Below are 22,710 nucleotides of genomic sequence, written 5' to 3'. Positions count from 1 at the left end.
ACACATTCTTCTCATCACCCCATGGAACATTCTCCAAAATTGATCATATCCTGGGACACAAAACAAATATCAACAAAATCAAAAGAATTGAAATTTTACCTTGTATCTTCTCAGACCATACTAAGGGTGGAACTCAACTCTAACAAAAACGTTGGACCCCACACAAAGACATGGAAATTAAACAATCTTCTGTTGAATAACAGATGGGTGCAGGAAGAAATAAAACAGGAAATCATTAACTTCCTTGAGCATAACAACAATGAAGACACAAGCTCCCAAAACCTGTGGGAGACTGCAAAAGCAGTTTTGAGACGGGTGGTGCCTGTGGCTCAAGGAGTAGGGCACTGGTTCCATATGCCGGAGGTGGTGGGTTCAAACCCAACCCTGGCCAAAAACCACAAAAAAAAAAAAAAGCAGTTTTGAGAGGAAAATTTATTGCTTTAGATGCCTACATTTGAAAAGCAGAAAGAGAGCGCATCAACAAATTCACAAGCCATCTTATGGAGTTGGAAAAAGAACAATCTAAGCCTAATGTCAGTAGAAGAAAAGAAATCTCCAAAATCAAATCAGAGATCAATGAAATTGAAAACAAAAGAATCATTCAGAAAATTAATGAAACAAGGAGTTGGTTTTTTGAAAAAATTAATAAAATAGATAAACCATTGGCCAGACTAATGAGAAATAGAAAAGTAAAATCTCTAGTAACCTCAATCAGAAATGATAAAGGGAAAATAACAACAGATGCCACAGAGATATAAGAGATCATCTCTGAATGCTACCAGAAACTCTATGCCCCAAAATGTGACGGAAATGGATCGATATTTGGAATCACACCCTTTCCCTAGACTTAGCCAGGAAGAAATAGAGCTCCTGAACAGACCAATTTCAAGCACTGAGATCAAAGAAACAATAAAAAATCTTCCAACCAAAAAATGCCCTGGTCCAGATGGCTTCACACCAGAATTCTATCAAACCTTCAAGGAAGAGCTTATTCCTGTATTGCAGAAATTATTCCAAAAAATTGAGGAAGAAGGAATCTTCCCCAACACATTCTATGAAGCAAACATCACCCTGATACCAAAACCAGGAAAAGACCCAAACAAAAAGGAGAATTTCAGACCAATCTCACTCATGAATATGAGATGCAAAAATTCTCAACAAAATCCTAGCCAATAGATTACAGCTTATCATCAAAACAGTCGTACATCATGATCAAGTAGGTTTCATCCCAGGCATGCAAGGCTGGTTTAACATACACAAGTCCATAAACGTTATCCACCATTTAACAGAGGCAAAAATAAAGATCATATGATCCTCTCAATAGATGCAGAAAAAGCATTTGATAAAATCCAGCATCCTTTTCTGATGAAGAGTATAGGCACAGGTGGCACATTTCTAAAACTGATTGAAGCTATCTATGAGAAACCCACCGCTAATATTTTACTGAATGGAGTAAAACTGAAAGCTTTTCCTCTTAAAACTGGAACCAGACAAGGTTGTCCTCTGTCACCTTTACTATTCAACGTAGTGCTGGAAGTTCTAGCCAAAACAATTAGGCAAGACAAGGAAATAAAGGGCATCCAAATGGGAGCAGAGGAGGTCAAACTCTCCCTCTTTGCTGATGACATGATCTTATACTTAGAGAATCCCAAAGACTCAACCACAAGACTCCTAGAAGTCATCAAAAAATACAGTAATGTTTCAGGATATAAAATCAATGTCCACAAGTCAGTAGCCTTGGTATACACCAATAACAGTGAAGATGAGAAGCTAATTAAGGACACAACTCCCTTCACCATAGTTTCAAAGAAAAGGAAATACCTAGGAATATACCTAACGAAGGAGGTGAAGGATCTCTCTAAAGAAAATTATGAAATCCTCAGAAAGGAAATAGCAGAGGATTTTAACAAATGGAAGAACACACCATGCTCATGGATGGGCAGAATCAACATTGTTAAAATGTCTGTGGTTCCCAAAGCAATCTACCTATTCAATGCCATTCCTATCAAAATACCAAATTATACTTTCAAGATTTGGAAAAAATGATTCTGCGTTTTGTATGGAACCAGAAAAAACCCCGTATAGCTAAGGCAGTTCTTAGTAATAAAAATAAAGCTGGGGGCATCAGCATACCAGATTTTAGTCTGTACTACAAAGCCATAGTTGTCAAGACAGTATGGTTCTGGCACAAAAATAGAGACATAGACACTTGGAGTCGAATAGAAAATCAAGAAATGAAACTAACATCTTACAACCACCTAATCTTCGATAAACCAAACAAGAACATACTTTGGGGGAAAGACTCCCTATTCAATAAATGGTGTTGGAAGAACTGGATATCCACATGTAAAAGACTGAAACTGGACCCACACCTTTCCCCACTCACAAAAATTGATTCAAGATGGATAAAGGACTTAAATTTAAGGCATGAAAGAATAAAAATCCTCAAAGAAAGCATAGGAAAAACACTGGAAGATATTGGCCTGGGGAAAGACTTCATGAAGAAGACTGCCATGGCAATTGCAACAACAAAAATAAACAAATGAGAACCAACTTTTGAAAAATTAAATCAAATTAATATGAAAGTACAAGTTTTAGGTTACATTGTTCTCACTTCCAGGGTAAAGTTCCATTTGTGGAAGAGCCCATCACCCAGGGGTGTGTTATACACCCTCATAATGTGCACATTAGGTGAGATTCTGCCTCATTCCCCTCCCTCCTTCTGCCAAATGTCCTCTTCCTCCCTTCTCTCCACATCCACGCCAGCATCTGGTGTTTTGGGACTTTGTGATGTGGCCTAATCTTCCTGGAGTTAAGTGAATCTTAGAGTGGTTTTGATTTGCATTTCTCTGATGATTAAAGATGATGAGCATTTTTTTACATATTTGTTGGTCATTTGTCTATCATGCACAGGGAAGTTTCTGTTCAAATCTCTTGTCCTTATAGAGATGGTTGTTTGCACTTTTTGTATTGTTTAATTTAAGTCTTGTGTAGATTCTGTTTATCAGGCCTTTGTCAGATTCATAACATGTAAAAATCTTCTCCCATTCCGTAGACTGACTGTTTGCTTTGTTTGTACTACCCTTAGCTGTGCAAAAGCTTTTTAGCTTGATCAGATTCCAGTTATTTAGTTTTGGTATTGCAGCAATTGCTAGGGGTGCAAAGAACCAACTTTTTGTTTCATTAATCTTCTGGTTTTTTTTTTAATTTCAAATGCTTTTGGTTACATTGATTGGTTTTGTACTTCTTTTTTTTTGAGACAGAGTCTCACTATATTGCCCTTTGTAGTGTGCTGTGGTGTCGCAGCTCACAGCAACTTCCAACTCTTGGGCTTAAGCAATTCTCTTGCCTTAGCCTCCCAAGTAGCTGGAACTACAGGCGCCCACCATAGTGCCCGGCTATTCTTTTGTTGCAGTTGTCATTGCAAGCTGAGTTCAAACCCTCTAGCCTTGGTGTATGTGGCTGGCGCCCTACCCACTGAGTATAGGTGCTGCCCAGTTTTGTAATTTTTGAGTCAGGATTATAAGTGTGCTATCAGATCGTGTTCATTGTTCATTAGGTAGGGTTTTGCTCATCCTCTTTTCCCTCCTCCCCCTGCTTGATTTCCACTGAATTTTATTTCCCTCTGTGCACACGTATGCTTATTGGTTATTACCAATTTAATAGCAAGTACATAAAGTGTTTGTATTTTCTTTTCTTTTCTTTCTTCTTTTTTTTTTTTTTTTGAGATGAGTCTCAAGCTGTTGGTTGAGTGCTGTGGTGTCACAGCTCACAGCAACCTCAAACTCTTGGGCTTATGTGATTCTCTTGCCTCAGCCTCCCAAGTAGCTGGTAGTACAGGTGCCTGACACAACGCGTGGCTATTTTTGTTTTGTTGCAGTTGTCATTGTTGTTTAGCACGCCCAGGCCGGGTTTGAACCCTCCAGCCTTGGTGCAGGTGGCTGGTGCCCTACCCCCTACCACTGAGCTATGGGTGCTGCCAAGTGTTTATATTTTCATTCTTTAGATACTTTGCTTAGAATGATGGTGTCTGGTTCCATCCAAATTGTTAACAAAAAGGCACTAATTCATCTTCTTCGTGGCTGACTAGTACTCCATGGTATATGTGTGCCACAGTTCGTTAATTTATTCATGAATTGATGGACTCTTGGATCCATTCCACTTCTTTGTAATTGTGAATTGTAATAAACATTTGTGTGCAGGTGCTTTTTTGAAAAAATGCTTTCTTTTGGGTAAGTACTCAGTAGTGGGATTGGTGTATTAAGTGGTAGAACTACTTTTAGATCTTTGAGGAAGCTCTATAGCAGCGGTTCTCGACCTGTGGGTCACAACCCACAGGAACTGTATTAAAAGGTCACGGCATTAGGAAGGTTGAGAAACACTGCTCTATACTATTTTCTATAGAGGGTGTATTATTTTGCACTTCCACCAACTGCAAAGTATGTAAGTATATAAGCATTGCTTTCTGTCTGCATCCATGTCTGCATTTATTGTTTTTGAAATTTTAATGAAAGCCATTGTAACTGGGGAATGCAATATCTAATATCTCATTGTGGTTTTAACATGCATTGCCCTGATGATTAGTGATATTGAGCATTTTTTCATATGTTTATTAGCCATTATCTTCTTTTAAAAAGCTTCTGGTCATGTCTTTGCCCACTTTTTAATGGGGTTGTTTAATTTTTTTCTTGCTGATTTGCTTGAGTTCTTTGTACATTGAGGTTATCAGTCCTTTATTGGATATATGGATTATGAATATTTTCTCTCATTCTGTAGATTGTCCTTTTGCTCCCTTATTTCCTTGGGTGGTCAGAACCATTTTAATTTAAGCAAGTCCCACTTTTGTTGTTGCTGTGATTGCCATTGCGGTTTTCTTTATAAATTCTGCTTCAATTACTCATTTTTTTCTCCTTCATTCTTTTTGTTTCCAAATTCTTTCTTATTCTAAGAAGGTAACTTTAGTTCATTCGTTTTTATTGCTGTGAATAACTCAGGTGCTCAAAGGCCAGTGTTTCAATAGAGTTGTAATTTTCTTTTTTTTCTTCAACTTTTCTTTTTTTAATTATTTTTTTAAAATTATTTTTAAATTTTCTAAAGGCCAGGTATGGTGTCTCACCCCTGAGCTCAGAGATTTGAGACCGGACTGAGCAAGAGCAAGACCTCATCTCTAAAAATAGCTGGGCTTTGTGGTGGGCGCCTTTAGTTCCAGCTACTTGGGAGGCTGAGGCAGGAGAATTGCTTAAGCCCAGTAGTCTGCGGTTGCTGTGAGCTGTGATGCCATGATACTCTACTGAGGTTGACAAAGTGAGACTCTGTCTCAAAAAAACCCCAAATTTTCTAAAGACAGTTCTCCCGCCTTTTAATGCTTCCATTTGGGGTGGATGTGTTTCACAGCTTTGCCATTGGTTTGCTATTAGAGATGATTTCCAAACTTCTTATAATTGATCCACAGTGTGAAATTTATTGTGACTGGGTATGTATGTATACACACACATGCACTCACATGTTTACACACATCTGAAATAGTGGTTTCACGGGACAGTATTTACCCTTGTTAAACTTTAGGTATAGTCATGCACTATTACGCTTTTTTATTCTTTTTCATTTAAGAAATGCTAATAGGCCAGGAGGTGGAGGCAGGGGGATTGCTTGAGCTCACAAATTCGAGACCAGCCTGAGCAAAAGCTGGTCTGTACTAAAAATATAGAAAAACTGAGGCAAGAGGATTTCTTGAGCCCCAGTTGGAGGTTGCCGTGAGCTATGATGCTATAGCACTTTACACAGGGTGACAGCTTGAAACTCTGTCTCCAACATTCTTAGTCGATCTCATGAATTGCCAGCTGAATTATCCTCAATTTTAAATAGCACTTTTCTGTAGAATTTCACATTCTAAGTAATGTTTCATACCTTAACCATTGATACTGTTAAATATTTTATTTTTGTGTGGTTTTGTATTTCACTTTTCTGCTAAGATTTTCTTTTTCTTCATCATGTATAGTTCTTTGTATGCACCCAGATTATCTCCTGGTGTGGATATTTCTAGTAATCTTTAGCAGTAAGTATTACTTTCCTCTGGTTTTTTTAAATTATTATTTATTTATTTATATTTGCAGTTTTGGCCTGGGCCGGGCTTGAACCCTCCACACCCAGTATGGGGCTGTCACCCTACTCCTTGAGCCACACGTGCCACCCTTCCTGTGGGTTTTGTAAGCTAAAACAACATATGCTATTGTTCCCTTCTTACATACTTTGTTCTAACATTCTTTGTAAGGCAAATATAATTTTTACAATGTAATTTTCATGTCATCTTTATGGTTCCCTTTTAAAACCCTATTTCTTCTTCCACTATTTTATGTGACAAAAATCTGTACTTTTGATGTATGATTCTAGTTCTTTTCAAATCTATCATGCTTTGTTAAATCTTTCGCTTTGTTTTTTCCATGTGATTCTTCGTGTTTACCTGAATCCTTTATATTTTTCAGGACATAACTGCTAAGTCACTTCTCTATAATGGTTTCTCTCGCTCTCAGACCATGTCAGTTTGTATGCCTTTACAGCACTTATTTTTCTCTTGTTATCTCTCCAAGTAAGTCTCTCTATCCTTTTCTACTTCCCCTAGCCCACAACTAATCAATCAATCAATCAATCCCCTCCACCTTCCTCTCTGGCTATTAGTGTTGACTCTGGGTACCTGATGTAGTATGTCCTTATCACTGCCTAGCTCTTTCTCACCCCCCCACCCCCTTCTTTTTGAGACAGAGTCTCACTTTGTCACTCTCCGTAGAGTATCATGGCATCAAAGCTCACAGCAACCTCCACCTCTTGGGCTCAAGTGATTCTCTTGCCTCAGCCTCCCAAGTAGTTGACACTACAAGTGCCTGCCACAGTGCCTGGCTATTTTTAGGGATGGAGTCTCACTCTTGCTCAGGCTGGTCTTGAACCTGTGAGCTCAGGGCAATCCACCGCCTCAGCCTCCTAGAGTGCTAGGATTGCAGGCGTGAGCCATTGCACCCGGCCCTTTTTTTTTTTTTTTAAACACTTTCTCCTTCTCTTTCTCTTTTCTCTTCACAATCTTTACCCATTCTGTCCCCTCTGTCTCCTGCCTTCCCCCAGCTATTTCTTGTTTCCTCTGTCTGTTACTCCCTTAGTGAATCTGTATGTTTTGTCTCTGCATGCTCTGTCCCCCATCTTTCTGTTGGTTGGTCAGATACTTACTTGGTTGATCTCTCTCAGTCATTCTCAATTATTCTGTGTCTAGGGCCTACTCTAGTTGCCCTGTTCTTTTATCCCCTTTCCATCTTTATCTTCTTTTTAAGATCCCTTTCTGAGGCTGGGCCTCGTGGCTTATGCCTATATTCTAGCACTCTGGGAGGCTGAAGCAGATGGATTGCCTGAACTCAAGAGTTCAAGACCATCCTAAGCAAGAGTGAAACCCTGTCTTTACTAAAAAAAAAGAAAAAAAATATATATATATATAGAAACTAGCTGGACATTGTGGCAGGCACCTGAAAAGAAACAACTGCTCGGGAGGCTGAGGGAACAGGATCACTTGAGCCTAAGAGTTTGAGGTTGCTGTGAGCTATGATGCCATGGCATTCCACCTAGGGTGACAGAGTGAGACTCTGTCTTAAAACAAAACAAAGCAAACAAAAAATTTCTCTCTACTCCACCATTTTACTCTTTCTATCTTATTCTATTTGAGTACCTTCTAGTTACTATCAAATATTAGATGAAATGGGAGTAGATTCTATCCTGGAGAGAAGTTACTTTCTAATGTAAGAGATAATATATTTATAAAAATAACTAAAATACAATATTGGAAACAGTATGTGCCACAGAAATACATGTACATAGTAAAAGGAGAGACCGCTTCTACCTGAGGGCATCTGAGAAGTTTATGGAACAGATATTGACTAAAACCTTGAATGAATAAGATTTGGCCATATAGAGACTGACATGGCTAGAATCACTAGTAGAGGGATTGGTATAAGCAAAGACACAAAGACAGTGTCATTGAGGGGAAAGTGTGGTGAATTGTGTGTGAGGAAGAGCAGTAATGTGTAATATAGCAAATGTGGACTTCATTTAATCACGTATAATTATGTAGCATCTCTCATATTTTTCATTAAAAGTGGGTTCTTGTGTTTTATGTTGGCTGCTAAATCATAAGTACTTATTAGCTGAGATGAAGGGTTTTATACTTGTCCACATAGGTATGCGTAGTGTCGCGTACTTGGCATTTGCACATTAATTACAAGAAGGAGAAAGAACTAAGTTATTATTTAGAGCTGTTTGATTCAGTTGTCAGGTTGCACCATACTACCCTGCTTCCCCGAAAATAAGACAGTGTCTTATTTTAAGGTGTGGTCCCGAAGATGCGCTAGGTCTTATTTTCAGGGGACTTCTTATCTTTCCTGCAAGTAGGTCTTATTTTCGGAGGATGTCTTATTTTCGAGGAAACAGGGTATATGGTGTGTGCCTTAGTGCCTTAGTCTTCTCTTACCATTTAAATAGCATATCAGTAGCTGTGCATTAAAGCACCTGTGCCAAAATTAGTAGTTGTATAATTTGGGGATCACCTCATCAGAGTAGTTGGGGATGTGCATTTTATTATAGTCCCTCATTGCAGAATCTTCATCTTACAGGGAATTTCTGAGGAATCTGTATTTTAGAGTAAGCTCTGTATGCTAAACTTTGAACACTCTTCTGAGAGTGTACAGGGAATTTTTAAAATAAAATTTATTAAAGTCTCCCCTTCCCACTTTTACTCTAATCTGATATTGTAATATGCTGTTTTCTTTTGAGAGCATCATAGAAATGGGGGATTCTAAATAAATATGTACTCTATCTTATCACCCTTTAATACATTTCTTTATTACAAGGCAATTCCTTTTTGTCTTTCTAAAAGTATATGGTATGGTGCAGAGTATGTTAAAGGAAAAAATGTAAACTACTATTCTTATGTAGGATTAGAAATCAGTATGTTTTTTTATACTCAATGTATGTAGAGAAAACACTGAATAGGCTTTAAGCTTTGTGTATGTGTGTATGTATATTTATAATCATGCACTGCATAATGACATTTTGGTTAACAGTGAGCTGCATGTATGAGGTGATCCTAGGGATTATAAGTGAGCTGAAAAATACCTTTTGCCTAGTAATGTTGTAGCTGTGGGTATCATCGTAGCACAACACATTACTCATGTATTTGTGTTGACGCTGGTATAACCAAACTCAGTGTGCTGCCAGTCATATAAAAGTCTAGCATATAAAATTATGTACAGTACATAGTACTTGATAATGGTATTAAATGACTATGTTACTCGTTTATGTAGTTAATGTACCATACATTTTACTGTTATTTCGGAATCATATTCTTTCTACTTCAAAATAAAGGTAACCATAAGACAACCTCAGGCAGGTCTTTCAGGAGGTATCCAGAAGAAGGCATTGTTATCACAGGACAGCTTCGTGCTTGTTACTGCCCCCAGAAACCTTCCAGTGGGACAGGATGTAGAGGTGGAAGACAGTGACACAGATGATCCTGACTCTGTGTAGGCCTGGGCTAATGTGTGTATATTTTAGGTTTTTATGAAAAATGTTCAAAAAGTAAAAACGTAAATAAGAAAATTTCAAAAATAGAAAAATGTTTATAGATTAAGGCTATAAAGAAAGAAAATATTTTTGTATGGTTGTACAATGTGTTTGTATTTTAAGGTAAATGTTATTACAAGAGTCAAAAAGTTTAAAAAATTCAGAAGTTTGTACAGTAAAGTTATAAGCTAAGGTTAATCTGTTGTTGAAGAAAAAAATCTTAAAAATAACTTAGTGTAACCTAAGTGTAGAGGGTTCATAAAGTCTATAGTAGTGTACTGTAATGTTGTCCTCGACCTATACATTCACACAACACTCATTCACTGCCTCATGGAGAGCAACTTCCTGTCCCGCAAGCTTCATTCATGGTAAATGGTCTATATCATTCATGGTAAATGCAACATTACACATTTTTTCTTTCTTTTACTGTACTACACTGTGTATTTTCACTGTACCTTTTCTGTTTAGATATACACATACTTACCATTGTGTTACAGCTGCCTTCAGTATTCTAGACAGTCACATACTGTACTGATTTGTAGCTTAGGAGAAATAGGCCATAATACATAGCTAGTGTGTAGTAGGGTATACAATCTAGGTTTGTGCAAGTACGGTGAAATCACTTAATGATGTGTTTCTTAGAATGTATCCCCATTATTAAGTGACACAGGACTGTATTTCTTTGTGTGAATTTTCTTCATTTATTAAAAGACTTTACTTTTTATGTGGTTTATACAAAGTACTGCTGTAAGGCTCTTCAAATCATTTTTTAATGAAGTTTATGATGGAACTAAAGTGGTTCAGTAAGTTGAGTAGGTAAACTATTTGTAGCATCTATCTAAAAATTCTGCTGGAATTATTAGAACCAAATTTTCTTTCTTTAAAAATGTCTATTCTAAAGCTTTTAAAATCTTATATATAGTATTTAAGTAATGCATGCTTTTTTGCAATCATTTTGAGTATCAATAAATTATAACATGGTTCTTGATAAAGAACTGATGTGTAAAGAACTAATGTTGCAGAATTGGATAGCTTTTGTGGAGTTACATCAGGATACATGCAGCTGCTATAAAAAGCCAACGAAACTCAATTGCAATTTTATTGTCTAGTTTGATAGATTTCCTGCCACCTTTGTAGCAGGGAAGCTGTTTGTCACTGTATGCATCTCCTCCAACATCTGAACTAGGGTTTTTAAGCAGTAATAGGTCTTTCTAACACAATGTTTGTTACTTTGCACAATGTTGGTTACTTTGGTCTCAACGTTTTAAATGTGTGCCTGGTAACCTTTGTAATTTCATTGTCTTATTTGTTGTCTAGATTTGCACTTTCCATGTTTTCCTTTTTTTTTGCTTTGAATTTAACAGTTTTGAGTCCTTAATATTGTTTTTCTCTTGGTATGATAAAATGCTTCTACTCTTTAATTAAAATTTAACTTAAGTTGGGTGGCGCCTGTTGCTCAGTGGGTAGGGCGCTGGCCCCATATACTGAGGGTGACGGGTTCGAATCCCGCCTGGCCAGCTAAAACAGCAGTGGCAACTGCAACAAAAATAGCCGGGTGTTGTGGTGGGCTATTTTGTTGCTGTAGTCCCAGCAACTTGGGAGGCTGATACAAGAGAATCGCCCTAGCCAAGAGCTGTGATGCCACAGCACTGTACTGAGGGTGACAAAGTGAGACTCTGTCTCCAAAAAAAAAAAAAAAAAAAAATTTTAACTTAAGTCATCTAAACTATTCTGAATTATGAGACTTGTCCAAAAGCATTCTTTCCAAATAAAACTAAAACCTTAGATGCCATATTTGGTGTAGATCCTTATTGCCATAAAGTATAATTGGTTTATGATTTAATATAATAAATAAATAAAAGTTAATTTCAATTGCATTAAAAACATAATATGAATTAGATTTTCCCCCAAATGATGAATTTGGGTAAAGTATTTAATTATCTTGGATTATTCGAAATATCTGAAGATGTTTACCGTTAATCTGATAAAATCTTAAGTATAAATTTCAGTCTCTTTATGTAAGAAGAAAGTACCATTTAGATTAAGTACAAAGCATGTGGAAATCGTTCTTCTTCCTAATTCTGTAAGTGATTTTTAAAAAAGTATTTTTAAAAGTCTTAAGATATGAACTGGTATATATAAAAGTGTGTGTGTGTGTGTGTGTTTATGGTAGCTATGTGAAATTAAAAGCTACCTATTTTAAGAAATTTCAAAAATTACAAAATTTCCTATTTCATGGATTGTTAGCATTTTATGCTTAATTGCTAAAGTATTCTTTTTTGAAAATTTATTTTTAAAGTGATGGACTGTTGCTGTGTTGCCCAGACTAGAGTGCACTGACTGTTCAGGTGTGATTATAGCCCATTGCAGCCTGGGACTCCTGGGCTCTAGTGATCCTCCTGCCTTGCCTCCTGAGTAGTTGGCACTATAGGTGTGTTCCACCATCCCCAGCTTAAAATATTCTTGGCTTGATAAAATTTTTAAATCAAATAGCATTTATTATTTAAAGAAATTAAAGTACTAAGTGTTCCTTGCAAGAAATTTGGAACCCAGCAGAAGCTCATACACACAAAAACCAAAAATCACCTTTTATTGAAATACCAATATATTTCAATATTAACATATTAACATAATGTTAATATTAACATTTGGCATAAGATTTTTCAGTCTTCTATGCGTAAATATACACGTGCATCTAAGTATTTTTTATACAATATGATCATATTTATACCATTTTATAATTTTATTTGATGATATACTTATGAATTTTAATGGCTGCATATTATTTAATACATACATAATATATCATAATGGGGAGAGGTAAAGTTAAGAGCAAAAGCTTTAGCTTTGATACAACGTCTGAATGATATCAGACCATTTATGGTTCAAGGAAGGAGTAGTTTTATAAGTGATTCAAAAAGGCATTCTCTAAAAGTTTATTTGGATAAATTGGTGAAAATGATATTTTAAAAAATATCTGTTGATTTACATTAATGTTTTATGTGTGTATCATACTGTAACCCTTCCTTATCACTGAGCAGTGATGAACTTGTTCTTAGATACTTAACTCTTATTTTATAGGACAAATTCCTGTAAGTGGAATTTCCAGAAGGAGTCTACATATGTTTTAAAAAGTTTTAGTAGATGTTGCTAAATGTCTTTTCAAAATATACTCTAGATTTGTGTGAGAGCATCTGAGAAATTAAAATTATCAAGATAGACTTTAAAAAGATTTATGTATGTATGTATGTATGTATTTAAGACAAATTCTCACTCTGTTGTCCTGGTAGATTTCCATGGTGTCATTATAGCTCAGTGTAACCTCAAACTCTTGGGCTCAAGTGATTCTCTTGTCTCAGCCTACCCGATAGCTGGAACTGCAGGTGCCTGCCACAACTCTTGGTTAATTTTTCTATTTTTAGTATAGCTGAGGTCTCACTTTGTTCAGGCTCATCTCGAATTCCTGAGCTCAAGTAATATACCTGCCTCAGGCTCTTGGAGTGCTAGGATTACAGGATGAGCCACCATGCCCCAGCCAGCTTTTTTTTTTTTTTTTAAACAAAGAAAAGATTAGTAAGTTATTTAATAATTTTCTTTCCTATCAGTATTCTTCTCTTCATCTGTGAAACAGAGATAGTACCACAAATCTTTCAGATTTGCTCTTCAAGGTGTTACTTAAAACAGGATACAGTAAGCACTCAGTATATGTCAGCTATAAGCTGTTAGAAGCATTTAAAGAAAAATATCCAGAATTGACTACCCAAATAAGCTTAATTTAATTTAGTTTATTTTACTTTAACTTAACCTTATTTTTAAGCGTATTGTGAAACTGGGGGACAATTATTGACAACATATAAATTCTGGTACTTTAAGGAAGTTTGGGGGCAGGTTATATTTTTTCTTTTAAGTAAGTTCTAGAGTGCTTACGTGTGTTAGTATGACATTTATAGAGATTAAAAAATACTAGTGGTTAGAAGCTTTTGCTTAAATTATATCCTCACTTTTTGTTCATAAGAAAATGTTGCTCAAAAATTGCCTTGTGAAAGAAGTCTGTATTTACTCTGGTTGCTTACTTGTAAAAGATGAACTTCAGAACAAAATCTAACATTTTGATACTACAGAGGAGGAGAAAAATATTTTCCTCTTATCCATCTTAGATGCATTGGCTGGGCTCCCTATCCCTGTAAATTAGACTAAAAAAAGACAGATTAGGCTGGGCATGGTGGCTCATACCTTACCCTAGGAGGCCGAGGCAGTGGATTGCTTGAACTTGGGAGCAAGAGCAAGACTTAAAAAAAAAAAAAAAAGCTACTCAGGAAGAAGGCTGAGGCAGGAGAATCACTTGAGGCCAAGAGTTTGAGGTTGCTGTGAGCTGTGATGCTACAGCACTCTACTGAGGGTGACAAAGTAAAACTGTCTCAAAAAAAAAAAAAAAGGACAAATTATGAAGACAACAACATACCAGTTTATTGAAGTGATAGGGGAGCCTTCACAGGGGAATAAAGATCTGAAGAAAGTATTAAACCTGAGTGCTTTTTGTACTAAGGTAGTTGAAAAGTGAAATGTCATGAAGAAAGGTAATAGGACAAAGGGGTATAAGCTCAGAGTAATGCACTCTGGGAAATTTAGCAAGTCCTGTTCATTCAGATTCCTCTTGGTGTCCCCTGTCTTCTAAGGTAAGGTTATTTCTTTCCTCTCAGTATAGGGAGAGCACTGCTCACAGGAGGGTTTTGTAGCCTACTTCACAGAAGGCAAGGAAAGTCAGAGTACTTCTAGCACCTGCCAGTTTAAAGTTTTTTCTTTCTTTCTTTTTTTTTTTTTTGAGACGAAGTCTCAATCTGTTGCCCTGGGTAGAGTGCCATGGCGTCATAGCTCATAGCAGTGTCCAACTTGGGCTCAAGCAATCCCTTTGTCTCAGTTTTTCTAGTTTTAGTAGAGACAGGGTCTCACTTTTGCTCAGGCTGGTCTCAAACTTAAGAGCTTAAGCAATCCGCCTGTCTTGGCCTCCCTGAGTGCTAGGATTACAGGTGTGAGCCACTGTGCCCAGGCAGTTTCACATTTTCCAACTTAAAATATTTAATAGGCCAAAGCACCTTATTTTGGCATAATATGTTCTGAACTTTGTCAATTACATATAAGCAAACAAATAAAAACCTTGACATTTGTGGCCAGAAAACAAATGCAGTAGCGTGGGCAAAGCCAAAATTTTGGGCAAATGAAAAATTCAGAAAAACTATTTAGAACCAAAGTAGAGATAACATTCTTGATATACAAAGTGCTCCTAGAAATTGATAGGAAAAGGCAACACAGTAGAAAAATGTACAAAGGACACGATTAACCCACAGAAAGCTAACTAAAAAGTACCTTAGATATTTAAAAATAGATGGTTGAACTTACTCATTATAAAGGGACCATAATTAAAACTTTAGTGAAATATTCTACCAAGATAAATTAAATGAAAAAAGAAAGTACTGAATTGTTTACCATATTGTTGGCAGGAGTTTTGCAGGTGAGGATCAGTGGCAGGAGGGAGACCATACTACATACTGTTTTATGTTTGAACCATGTGAATATCCCTATTCAAGTTTTTAAGTTCATTGCATAAATGAATGTATGGTGCTTATTATGTATATCACTTGTTTTCCTCATGGAATTGTTTCCTTTTGCTATCGAACTTATAATGTTTTTTTCATAATTAATATTTTTAGGTAGTTTTCTTGGGATAGCATAGCCTTTTACTTGCCTTTCTTGGGATAGCATAGCCTTTTACTATGCCTTTCTTGGGATAGCATAGCCTTTTACTCTCCAGTCATATTCTATTAGAGCAGCATTTCGGTTTGATCCAGATACTTAGATTTGTAACCAAGGTGCATTTCATAAAATAAATAAGTAAACATGGTAGGACCTCTGTAAGGTGACCACTCAAAGGACTGCAAGAAGCTGGTCAACATATGGAGGTGGTCAACCTAAGGAACTAGGCCTACTGTACTGACAATGCATATGTGGTGTATGTCTGATCTATGAAAATTAGTTCAACTTAAGGAGGTGGTCAATGTAGGGAGGTGATCAACTATGGAGGTTCTACTGTATTTATACTTTCATGTGTTAATCTTATAACCTTGTTGCAAAGTATTGCATCAGGGTCTCTATGACATCTATGCTACTTCACAGGAGAAGGCAAGGAAAATCAGAGTACTTTACTTCTTCACATCTATGCTCATGGTTAGAGCATATGGGAAGATTCAGATCTGTGTTACTTATCAACTATGGAAAAGGATGGCAACTTAAGAATTAGAAGTTAGCATATCATTTTTAGCTGATATTTTTATATGAAAATAAAAATAACATACAATAAAAAAGATGCATTTACTTATAAACAAAGTTGCTAAACAGCCTAACATTTTAAAAAATCTAAATTTTTATAGGCTGAACAGTTTTACTGTATGGATTAAAAAGATAATATTAACCTCTTCATCTGTTGTGTTCATCTTTTATCTCCTAATTAGCAAATTTGAGTGCTGATTAGTTACAAGTAATTGCAAAAGAAATGTTATAGCCATTACCTCATAGGTATCTTTAGTAGTTTATAGAAGTGCTTTCCAAACATTACAAATAGCTATAGATTAGCTATCAAATGATTGTGAAGATTAATGACTACTCTTCAGCTGGGTGATTTAGAACAATATCTAGCAATTAATTGGGAATTATCAGTTTTAAAGTCACAAGTATCTTAAGGAAAGCACTATCCAAAAAGATAACAATGATAATTGTTCATTTGCCATTTAGGTTTTAGACTCTTGTAGTAAATTAAAGAGAAATTTAATAACCAACCAACTTCAGGATTTTAAAAGCATTTCAAATCCTGAAGGCAAATGCTTTCCAAACTATGGTTTTATATTCAATCTGACTATTAATCAGGTATGAAGCTAGAATAAATATATTTTCAGATAGCTAAGGTCTCAAAAAAATTAGTTCATATGCATTCTTTCTCAAGAAGGCACTGGAGGATATATTGGACAGAAGGAGAGAATAAAACAAAGAGAAAGATGTGAGATACACGAAACAGGAGAGAGAGTGTAGAAGAAAGATGAAAGGGGATCCTGGCATGGCATCTGTGTAGTAGACAGATCAGTGTATCTAGATTCGAGCAGTTAGACTCAAGAGACAAATTAGGTGGGGGCAGAATGGAGTTGTTGTCCCAGAAATGCCAACTGCCTTTATATCATTTTTTAAAAACTCCTGAGGACAACTTATCTGCATGAAGAACACCTGTATTCTTACGAGTACTTGGTTTATCTTGGCTGTGTGCTAATAAAGTTCCTTTTCTTCCTTCTACCACCACTACCCAAATCACCTGACTATTCTCACTCCACTCCTCAAAAACCTATTCTCCTTTGACCTGCTTCTGTGGGTAGAGGTTCACCATGCTTAGCTTAGAATTAAGGAATATAAAGTAGCCTCCCACCTTATTTATGCAAAATAAACCCGTCATGGCTCATGCTATCCCTGACACATTTTCCAGTTCCCTTGACCCCTGTATTTCCCAGTGTTTCTTAATAACCTTGCCTATATGTTTCCCAGAAATAGTTTTATATATCCTCTCAGAGAAGCTGAAGCCCTGCTGTAGTTCACAGATTCTGTGTACCTTATCTTCTTCCAGGAGCCTTTAGTTAGTTGTGGTACTATTATCCTTTATTTATACACCTGGCTAGGTTTTTGCTAGACTTAGTTTTTCAAAGTAATCATAATAGGTATATTTACTATAGATGGTAAAACTATTAAACAAGTAGTAAACAATAGAAATGTCATGTCAGGATAGTGATGTGCTCCTGATAGATGTGGAAAGATTTGGGAATAGTTTGGGTGGGCCACCAGGTGGGAATTGTGGGCCCTGGCAGTGTTCTATTTCTTTTTTTTTCAGAGTTAGAGTCTCATTTTTTTGCCCTAGGCTAGAGTGCTCTGGCATCGCAGCTCACAGCAAGCGCAGCCTCCTGGGTTCAGGTGATTATCCTGCTTCAGCTTCCCAAGTAGCTGGGATTATAGGCACCTGCCGTGATGCCCAGCTAATTTTCCTATTTTTGGTAGAGATGGGGTCTCATTCTTGCTCAGGCTGGCCTTAAACTCTAGAACTCAAGCAGTCCACCTGCCTCAGCCTCCCAGAGTGCTAGGCCATGTTCTTTTTCTTGACTTGGGTGGTAGGCAGAAGAGATTTATAAAAATGTTACTCTTTCACCTAGACATATTAATTGTACATACTTGTGTTTATTGATACATTTATGATAAAAATTTAAAAGCTATTAATATTAATAAAAATAATTGATTATTGAAAACTAAGTTCATTCTGTTATACAGGCTGTAGTAGAAATAAATGGTCTGTTTTCAAAATCGCCATGAGGTTGGTAATATGTAACTTGTCTTCCTTTGATAGCGATAACTCTCTTAGCAGTACAGAAATGATCTCCATGAAGTCAGTTTTTTACTCCATAGACTAAATGATCCTTTTAAAAGTGAAATCATATTATGTCTTTCTCCCACTCTTGATTCTCAAATGGCTTTCTCAGGATAAAATTATCTTTAACACAGTCTGTAATGTGCTACAGTCATAATCTAGCCAATAGTTGTGTCTTTGACCTCATCTTCCACAGTCCTTAGTCACTGTTATTCCTCAAACATACCAAGCTTATTTTGACTCTAGGGCAACTTTGCATTTGTTCTCTGTCTGAAATACTTTTCCTTTTTACATAGTTTGCTCCCTATTTTACTCTTAATTCAAACATAACAGAGTCCTTCACGAAGTAGACTAGTGAAATATACTGCTATGTTGATTGGTTTGATGTAAACACATCAGATTGTATAAAAAAATCAACACATTTTACCCCACATATGCATAAATGTATTCATGATCTATGTGTATATGACTTAATAAAAAAAAAGAAATATACTCTCCTACCTAGACTTCCATCATGGGTATTCTTTATGTCCTTTTCTCCTTCTTCAAAGTAAATATGTGCTTGCATAGGTGTTTGTTTATTTTTTGACTTCTTTGTTAGAGTATAAGCTCTATGAAGGCAGGAACATTGTGTTTATCACATAGTGCCTGATGTGCTAAAGATGATAAATAAATTTTTGTTGAAGAAATATGAAGAATTGGCCAATTAAAATAACCCATTTCAAACAAAATATTGTCATTGAAAATGTAAAAGAAATTGATTTTTTAAATGTTATTATGTCATTTTACTGTTCAGTGTGAAATGTGTGTGTTTCTTTTGGAAATATTAAAGATTTATAAATATAATTAAGAAAATATGGACGGCGCCTGTGGTTCAAGGAGTAGGGCGCTGGCCCCATATACTGGAGGTGGCGGGTTAAAACCTGGCCCCAGCCAAAAACTGCCAAAAAAAAAAAAAAAATTTAAGAAAATATTTGTGATTTGAAAAAGTGTTTACAGTTATGAAAATATTCCTTAGACATTTTAATTTTTACCTATATCACATATGGCATTAATGTTCTGTATATGTCACGAGTGAAGGCTAGATAATATCTATAGAAGGAAATTTTTGCATTGTATGTTATTTTTACTTTTTGTCTTTTACCTGTGTGTATTCCTGTGATTCAATAAAGCATATGGATTTTTGTGCTTAAAAAAGTCAGCTTTTCTTTTTTCATTGTCATCCCCTACTGTTCTCTCATACTAGGGCTCAAAGATTTATTGAATAAATATTCAATCTATATATAATGTAGATTATAGGAATAAATAATTTTAGCTAATTAATAAAATATAGTTATAGTTGTCCTTTCTGCATGTGTTATACTTTTTCTGGCATTCATTTATGGGAGAAGGGTTAGGGTGCTACCTTGAAGCACCAGTGGAAGTTACATGATGTTACTGTAAGATAATTATCCTTAAAGAGATAAAAATTATAAATCTTGTGACATTAACAATCATAGCACTCTTCAAAATTTTTCTTCTATTCAGTTTTTTTCCATTTACATGTGCAAAAGGCAAACTAGGATATGGGAATGTTCATAGTGCTGAATATATAGTAGTCGCTCATATGTAAGGGGAATGAATGGATGCATGGGTGGATTACCTGAAACTTTCAGAACCTTTGGGACCATTTCAAACTGAAAATTTTGGTTGACCTTTGGGTGAGGGTGGTTTTTTTTCCATTGCTAAAATAATTTGTATTCTTTGGCTTAATAAGATAAAGTTTTATAGCTTAATAGATATTTAGAGAGTTACTCTAATAGTGAGCATAATTAATAGTTTTAAAAAATATTATCTGAGAACAAGTCTTGCAGTTGAAATAGTGTATTATCCAGTGCATAAAGCACTTCCCAGGGGTACACACTAAGTTCCTGGAACAGGTTATAGAGGCCAGAAGGATAGTATATACTTTGGCTATCCATGTTTAAATATAAGCTAAATAATTATATTCTTGTGCTTTTCTGATGTGCTAACTGTGCTATAATTTTATGAATATTTAGATTTTTATGATTGAATTACATTTAGTTTATGATTTTATCAAAAAAGATGATATAGGAAAATAGAGGTTTTTGATTTTTTTTTTTTTTTTTTTTTGAGAGAGTCTCAACTCTATCACCCTGGGTAGAGTGCTATGGTTTTGTAGCTTACAGGAACCTCAAACTCTTGGGATCAAGCTGTTCTCTTGTCTCAGCCTCCTGACTAGCTGGGATTATAGGCCCCTGCCACCATGCCCAGCTAGTTTTTTTTTTTTTTTTTTTTTTTTTAATTTTTAGTAGAGATGGGGTCTCACTCTTGCTCAGGTTGGTCTTGAACTCCTGAGCTTGGGTAGTCCATCCACCTTAGCCTCCCAGAGGACTAGGATTATAGATGTGCTCACCTACAATCCAACTGTACCTAACTGAAAATTAAGTTCAATGTATTTAAAAATTGTTGAAAATATTTTGTTTTTATATCTTTTAATTCTGTGTTAATTTCTTATGAATTTAACTGATTATACATTTTTCTTCTAGGTCACTTTTGAAATACACAAAGAAAATCTTGCCAATGTATTTAGGGAACATCAGGGAAAAGTTGACGAAGAAATAGCACTGTGTTCTTCAAGTCCAGTTCAAGCAATCTCTGGTATTAGTAGGGATGTTAATGTTTCAGTGGGATCTCAGCAATCAGAGAGGAAGGATTCTGCTATCTATCCTCAGTTCACCAGGAATAGTGATGAAAACTCAAGTGTTGAGAAGACAAGTTCAGTAGAGTGTGCATCTAGTGTTGAACTTCAAATTTATACTACATCTAATGAAGAAGTGAAAACTGAGCAAGAAAGTCAGGAGTTACTCCATGAAGTCACTTTGGAAGAAACACTGGCAAACGAGACAGTGAATGCAGGTGATTCACAAATATCTTCAGACATAATAGAAGCAGTGACTATTTCTTCTAATTCTTTTAAAACAACTGGCAAAGATACAGTTTCCATCAGTGAAGTAACTGCTTCTGTAAGTACCCCTTCAGAAGAGGATGCTTTAGAGATGCCAGAATTTTTGGAGAAGTCTATAGTGGAGGAAGAGGAAGATGATGATTATGTAGAACTGAAAGTGGAAAGTAGTCCTGCTGAAGAAGCCAGTCTGCCTACACAACTCCAAGATAATAGTTTGTCTCCAGCTGCATCTGAAGCCAGTGAAAGACTGGACCTCACTGGTAATGACAGAAAATTAATATTTCAAGGGGAAGAACCTGTTACTAAAAAGCAAACTGATACTGAAACTCAAGATTCTAAAGATTCTGAGATCCTGACTATGGCAGCACCAGTATCTTCAAGTTCCTTACCAGAAACTACTGTTTCCCAAACAGCTGTACAGTCAGACATTGGTCAGATGTTGGAGGAAGGAAAGAGAACAACAAACATAGCTAGTGAAACTAAATTAATTAATGATTGTTATACTAATACCCTCGAGGCTTCTGCTACTTCTGAGCAAAAGATGGCTAAGTTGGATGTTTCCAGTGTTGCTACAGATACTGAGAGACTGGAATTGAAGGCCAGTACAAACGTGGAAGCACCTCAGCCCCAGAGGCCTGTGCTTGAGGTAATTATATATATATTATTTTCTTGAGGTGTATTTGTGCTGAATTAAAATAGAACATTAGTTGCAAATAGTTGCATTCTATTTAATTTTGGATAGGGTTCATATCCTATTTGTAAGTATTAATATATAAATGCAATGAATATAAAGATTTCTTTTTGTTCTTAATTTTTTTATTTTTAATTAAAAAAAAATTTCCCATTAATATGCAGGTACATACAGTTATGTTACTTTGTTTGCATTTGTGAGGTAAAGTCTAGATTGTAGTTGTGTCCTTCACACAGGAAGTGTACCATACATCTGCACATTGTTCTGGCAGGAAAGGAACCTGGGAACACCCCTCTCCCCACTTCTTGGGTTTAACTGAGTTTTTTTCTCTCATGTGAGCACATTGCTTTTAATCTGTAAGTTTCAAATTAGTATTTAGTACATGTGATGCTTGTTTTTCCATTCTTGTGATACTTAGGAGGGTATTCTTCAAATCCATCCTAGTTGTAAGAAAGGCTACATAATCTCCATCATTTTTATGGCTGAATAGTATTCCATGGTATACACATACTGCAGTTTATTAATCCATTCATATGTCGAAGGGTACTTGGATTGTTTCTGAATGTAAAGATTTTATTTCAGATTATTAGCACAGTGCTTAGCAGTTAGTGTGAGTTCATTAAATGGCAGCTTTTATTATTATTTTGACCACAGCATTACCAAAGGTTACCACTTTCAAGTTTTAGGATTGGTGTTATTTTAGTTTATGAAGCAAATATTGGAAGCACTTTCATTTTACCTTTTACTTGAATAACCTGGTCACAGTACATTAGTTTTTGAAAAAAATCCAGGCCTCTCTACCTGCCAGTGTATAATTTTAGTTATAAAATTGTGTTATTTAAAGACAGACTTTGCCTGACAAATGCAATCAGTGTAACCTGGTTTCTTATACCCTCAATGAATCTCCAACAATAAAAAAAAAATTGTATTGTTTAAAATTGTACCATGAAGTCTGTAAGAGAAAGGGACCTTTATAAGATCATGAGAAAAGTTGGTAGCATGTTGTTA

General features: G+C 35.9%; 1 protein-coding gene across 3 annotated transcripts in view; it reads left to right on the top strand.

Annotated features, from left to right (window-relative positions):
- The window catches only part of LRBA (LPS responsive beige-like anchor protein), a 791,645-nt gene that overhangs the window by 155,816 nt on the left and 613,119 nt on the right, over positions 1-22,710 (top strand). For all 3 annotated transcript variants that reach the window (XM_053582486.1, XM_053582498.1, XM_053582475.1), the window contains exon 23: positions 20,593-21,657. In XM_053582486.1, the coding sequence (XP_053438461.1) occupies positions 20,593-21,657 (1,065 nt within the window). The remainder of the gene's footprint in view (positions 1-20,592; positions 21,658-22,710) is intronic.

The sequence above is a fragment of the Nycticebus coucang genome, chromosome 1, assembly GCF_027406575.1.
Source record: "Nycticebus coucang isolate mNycCou1 chromosome 1, mNycCou1.pri, whole genome shotgun sequence".
NCBI classification, from domain to species: Eukaryota; Metazoa; Chordata; class Mammalia; order Primates; family Lorisidae; genus Nycticebus; species Nycticebus coucang.
The sequence above is the reverse complement of the archived record's forward strand: the minus strand, read 5'-3'. Positions and strand labels throughout refer to the sequence as shown.